Source organism: Sceloporus occidentalis, unplaced genomic scaffold, assembly GCF_023333645.1.
Source record: "Sceloporus occidentalis isolate IW3139 unplaced genomic scaffold, rSceOcc1.0.p SCAF_5, whole genome shotgun sequence".
Classification (NCBI taxonomy): Eukaryota; Metazoa; Chordata; class Lepidosauria; order Squamata; family Phrynosomatidae; genus Sceloporus; species Sceloporus occidentalis.
The window spans coordinates 125,752,938-125,758,820 of record NW_028316985.1 but is presented as its reverse complement, the minus strand read 5'-3'; the positions used below and the strand labels follow the sequence as shown (position 1 = coordinate 125,758,820).

At 40.4% G+C, this 5,883-nt stretch overlaps 1 protein-coding gene across 2 annotated transcripts in view; it reads right to left on the bottom strand.

The window, feature by feature from the left end:
* Nucleotides 1-450: 450 nt before the first annotated feature.
* The window catches only part of ACSL1 (acyl-CoA synthetase long chain family member 1), a 67,082-nt gene continuing 61,649 nt past the window's right edge, over nt 451-5,883 (bottom strand). For both annotated transcript variants that reach the window (XM_089525383.1, XM_089525384.1), the window contains exons 19-21: nt 5,075-5,176; nt 4,267-4,338; nt 451-1,945 (exon numbers count right to left, since the gene is read on the bottom strand). In XM_089525383.1, the coding sequence (XP_089381509.1) occupies nt 1,805-1,945; nt 4,267-4,338; nt 5,075-5,176 (315 nt within the window). In that variant the 3' untranslated portion in view covers nt 451-1,804. The remainder of the gene's footprint in view (nt 1,946-4,266; nt 4,339-5,074; nt 5,177-5,883) is intronic.

Sequence of the window (5,883 nt, the reverse complement as noted above, 5' to 3'; positions counted from 1 at the left end):
AAAAGGGCAGCCTATCCACGCCTTTTTTTGCTGCGCGAGGGAGCCGTAGCGGACAAACCGCATGGCTCCCTTGCGCAGCAAAAAGAACCCGCAAAAAGTGGGTTCTTTCTGCGGCACCATTGTGACACTGCAGTGCACCAATGACACACTCGCAGTGCCACAATGATGCCGGGACGTGCAGACGCTAGGCGTTCGTCACGTCAAAAAGGTGGCGTCAGTGTGTACAGGGCACCTCCATTTTGATGCCGTCACATATGGGCCCTCGGCCAATCCCTAGCACGTGACGAGGGCACACTTTAGGCCCATCTAGATCGGGCCTCAGTTTCTTTGAATGATATGTGCCATGTTATGCTTATCAAACAGTGGTTCTCTCTCTCTCTCACTCGCTCGCTCTCTGAGGAGTGTATAGTATTAATATGAAGAATTTAAGCACAGTTTAAAAGGGTGTACTCAGATTAAAAGCAGAAATATTTATTTTGGTTTCCTTCATTGGTTTTTGGAAATTTTGGTTTATAAAATATAGAAATAGCCAACACTAAGCAAACATTTGAACTCCAATTTAACAAGTGACTTAATACTCAGGAGTATTAGCTTGGATACTGTTGTGCAGTTAGGATACACAGGTATGAAATTATGCAGCTGGGTAGTGCATTACAATCACACAATCTTTAGTGCAAACTCTGTTGTGCTTGTTTACATATATTTGACAGAAATGAATTACTGCTAGATGGGGGGAAAACTCAAGCATGGGTTATTACAAGGTATTTCAATTCCACCCCTCCCTTTCCCCGAGACATATATATACATGGTAACTCAAGTCTCCTTCACCACTCCCAGTCAAAACCTGTCCCATGATAAACCACGTTCTATTTGCTGCCTCCTGTGTATCTTTGCTACACATTCACCGTCTACTCTTATCAGTTCCGTTTAGGGTACTTACTTCTATTTTTTCAGTGATTTATATTTAGTGGATGAGAGGCAGATTTTGTGCAAGAGCCCATAAATGAAGTGACAGAAGTCAGGTCTGCTTTACTATGGCAACCTGGGGCAAAACAGGAGGCTATGAACATCTATGCTGGAACTCCCTCAACATCTACATGCACTCTAACAACAGCATGCCACCACTACATCCCAATCCTCTCTAGAGCTCATGAAGCCAATGCCTTGGGTTGCTTGGGTAGCTTCGTCTAGATTCCTTAAGGGCATAAGACACTGCTCAACTAATTTTAAAGATAAAATATCTGATAATTCATCCTGTAGTTGGTTCACTGATACCCAGATATTAAAATAAAGCTTCCAAGTAATCCACAGAGAACAAGTCAGGCAGAATTCTACCCAAGTTCTAGATTCAACACCAGTAAGGGATACTCCTTTAGCAGTACCCCCCTGTTGTGATAAACTTTAAAAAAAATCCATATGGCAAATCTTTTGGGAATTCACCACCAACTGTACAACAAAAAACATAAATGTTCTAGCAACACACATAATCCCTTTACATGCCTTTGAAAGAATCACATTTTTGGCTGAAGAAGTCTTAAATAATTTACAAATCACATAGATACCATTTACAGTTAAGGCGCATTGAGGAAGTTGTATGTCACTATAAAAATGATCTGCAACACAAGTGGACAGTAAGGCAGTGTTCCATTTTTCTTCAGTTTTCCTATGTCGAGTACCCCTTTGCGTAGAAGTTAATGATTGCACAGTTTTCTTCCCTATGTTTGTTGTAATCAGTTTATCGATATGAAGGTCAATAGCAAGTGCTATTCTCTCCAACAGTTTTCTTTTTTAAAAAAAATCTCAGTTACATCTTGATACTAGCATAGAGTTCTTCTATTTGAGACTGAAAGTATTTGCGGAGCTCAGGTCTTTTTGCTTTTAATGTTGGTGTTAGTAGGCCATTCTCAATGGAAAACATTTCAGGGTGAATAGCAATGCCTTTGATCTGGAAAAAATAACATTAAGTTACACTCTGCAAAGCTTTTAGGAATAATTCGACATATAAAAGAATACTGACTTTACGAGCAAAAACCAGTTTATTCTATATGGTTTATTATCAGAGATTCTTGCAAAATAAAATACATTTGCATTTACTAACATTTTAATATCGGTATCTGATGAAAGTTAACAAAGCAAGGGCAAAAGAAGGCTTACAGTCAAATATTAAATAAACACAAATAATGGCCACAAATTATTTATATAACTGTAAAGTGGATGATGAAGGCATTGAAATTCTCAAACATGGTCTGGCTCTGTCACTAATCAAAATGGAGACTGTAATCAAGATATCAGAAGAAAATTAAGATTCTCAAGTGTAAAGATACAACATTGAATACCAAAGTAAGGAGCATCCATTCCACAGTATTTTCAGTTACTATGCGTTGATGTGAAGGCTGGACAGTAAAGAAAGCAGACAGGAAACAAACCTAACTAATTTGAAATGTGGTGACAGAGGAGACTTTTACAGATACCATGGACCACCAAAAAGTCAAATAAATGTGTCTAACAGCAAATCAAGTCTGACTTCTCACCAGAAACATGCATTGACAAAACTGAGACCTTTGTACATGAAATGAGACCACATTACTAGTGAGAAAAGATGATATTGCTCATTAAAGTTGAAGGCAGCAGGAACAGAGGAAGACTGCTTTATAGGTGGATAAACTCAATATAGGAACCTACAGCTCTCAATCTACAAGACCTAAGAAGGACTGTTAATAATAGGGCCTCCTGAACGGCTCTCGTTTTCTTGGGAAGCTCTCATTCATGGGATCACCATAAGTTGAAACTAAATTTCAATTACAGTAACTTTAGAACCGAAGCACTGTATATACTCGTGTATAAGTCAAGGGCAGGTTTTGAGACCAAATTAAGGATTTTGCTATGACTCGTGGATAAGTTAAAGGTAAACCTTAGGGGCACATATAAAACCATTTTTTCTTTAATAAGTGCATAGCTTAGGAAAAGTCAAAGAGATGGAAAGGATTTTTTTTATTTGAGGGGCTAAAATTGGGGCTCTACAAATGGCATTGCTGATCTTAAAATGTCTACATCTATACAAATACAGATAGAGGAAGAATGAGAATGTGGCCTGAAAAAAAAGTGGGGAGGGGGAAGAGCAAGGAAAGCAACATACCTCTATTAAAGACCAAGTGTGAAGGCAGTGACAAGAGGCAGAGGTGAAAAGCACCTGTTGGTGTGGAAGCAGCATTCCCAGACCATTAGTCCTTCCTTGCTCAAACCGAGAAAGACAGACAGCCCTCCTTCTTCCCTACCTACTTTTTAAGCCCAAGCAGTGTTCAGCAGCAACATGGGGGAGCCTGAAAGAGACTGTGGCAGTCATTTTGAATAGGGGAATAGTGTATAAGCCTCTCTGCCAAGCCTCATGATGCTTATATAGGCGGGTTACAAACCGTCAAAAAGTACGCGCATAGCGCGTACTAGGGTTAGGAAGGGCTGTATTAGGGTCAGGAAGGTTCTTACCTTCCTCACGGCCCTTCCTCCCAGTACGCACAGAGCGCGTCGTAAATGACAGCGCCCATCTACATGGGCGCCGCCATTTTGACGTCTTGGACGCTATGCGTCCAGACGTGTCGCAGCGGAAGTGACGCCGCGAGGGCGCACTCCGCCCCTCACGGTGCCACTTCCGCGTTTCGAAAAGGAGCACCATTTTGGCACTCCTTTTTCGCTGTGCGGGGAAGCCTCGCAGTCTGGCCGCTAGGGCTTCCCTACGCAGCGAATGGCAGTGGCGGGAAAATGGCCCCTTGAGGGCCGTTTGTAACCCGCCTACGTATGCCCCTCTTGAAAATGGCCACTGACCCTCTCTACAAAGACTTTTACAGAATGTCCAAACTAAAAATGGCCACTGCAGTCTGTATGTGGGCTCCTCCGCTGCTGCTCAATGCCACTTGGACTGGATGGGAAAGGAGTGGAGGGAGAGGTAATATGGTGGGAGTGCTGCTTCCATGTCCTCACACACTTCTTGACTCTGCCTCTTGTCATTGCCTTCACACTTGGTTCCCATTCCAGCAGTGACACATGTATAAACTGACCCAGGTTTTTTGAGCTGATTTTTTTTGTCAAAAAATGTTCCGACTTATACATGAATATATGTGGTGTTTGCAAATTATTCCCACAGATTAAAATCCACCCTAATAATGCCCTCACTGATTAGTAAATCATTAACCATGCAGCAGCTCTAAAATTCAAAGATACATATATGGAAACTAAACAGCTCTGCTTCAGAAAAATATTTCAGATTCTTACCTGTTCAAATGACTTTAAGCCAAAGTCTTTTCCGATTTTCAGCATGTCTTCCAGAATGTAGTTTTTGATATCCTATTGAGATCCAGAATTTGGTGTTAATATAGCAATAAGGAGAGGAGGTATTATTGAATAATTTAGAGACCATTTGTCAAAAGCCTACTGTATTAATTTTATGTATTGAAAGAACCAGTTTCATCTCCAAATACTGGAATCCTACTCACATACTTTCTCCATATTTAACAGGAACACATGGAGCAAAACCACACCTCCTGGCCACAGACACCAAGGGCAAGGCCAGAAGAGCCAGGAATACCTATCCTTTTACTAGTGGGCCTATAAATGAACATCATGAGGCTCCTCTCCATGTACCTCAGATACACTGAGAATTAACAAGGGAGATAACTTTCTCATTTGTAGTGCCCTTTACAATGAAATATGCTCCCCATGGAGAAATTACTGGCAGCAATACTGGAATTGTTTTGGTGCCAGTTAAAAACCTTTTTGTTTATCTAGGCATTTTAACTGGAGGATTTTGCCTAGTCTATTGTATTTGCTGTCCTCATCATGATGCGGCTTTAGTGTTTTCATGATACAGCATTGTATTATATGCATAGTATATGCATCAATGAAGAATGATTTCAAAACACTGACAGAAAGAAGAGAGAGAGAGAGAGAGAGAGAGAGAGAGAATTTCCCACCCCCTGCAAATCTACCCTCACTCTCTATTATTCCTATATGATGAAATAACACATGTAAGGAGGAATAAAGAAAGTGAGAGATGCCTACAATCCTAGATTAGATCACCTACTTTGTTTTTGCATAGTTCTTCATACGACCCTGCTAGTCCTTTTTTCTTAGCCCAGCTGGGTAACACATCTGGATCTGGAACTACAATTGCTATCAAGAAAGCCTAAAAAGAAGCAAGGGAACTTGGTTAAGCTGCCCAGTAGATCAATCATCTAATGTTTTTCATTAGAAAAAGCACAGTAATGAAGCAATCTAGACTCTGCCACACTACAGGGCAGAGCTCTCTGTGGCACCCACACAGAAACCCCCTTTTCTCATGCCCTTTAGTTAGCAGACCAAATTTAATCCTCCCAAAACATTTTTATTCAAGCTGATTTTATTCAGACAGTTAGGCTGGCCCCATCTATTTTAAGCTTCTGATGGGCAACCAAAACAGTGGTGTTCCGCATGGCATTCAGTATTTGAAATTGCTGTTTTAAAACTGGATTATAGGACTATCCTTAGGAGTTTTAAAAAAGCATTTTAAAGTGTTTTTAAAATGTTTTTATCTCAGTATTATTTGAATTGGTTTTTATTTATTCATTGTCTCAGGAGCCCTTATGGGCTGGGAGGCAATACAGTACAGAAATACTATAAATAAAAAGATTTATAGTTTGGCTGGTTTTGTTTTGCTGTTTTTAGTTCATTACTGGATTGTTCTGAATCTTGCTGCAATTTGAAAAGGCAAATATAAATATGTAAACAAACAAACGTACTAAGAGTCTGAGGCTTTCATGTTTAAGACTGAACATTATAGAGGAATGTTTCCTATCACTCTAAACACACTGAAGGTGCATGTCTAGTGCAGTATCACCTTCCTTTGGCTGGTAG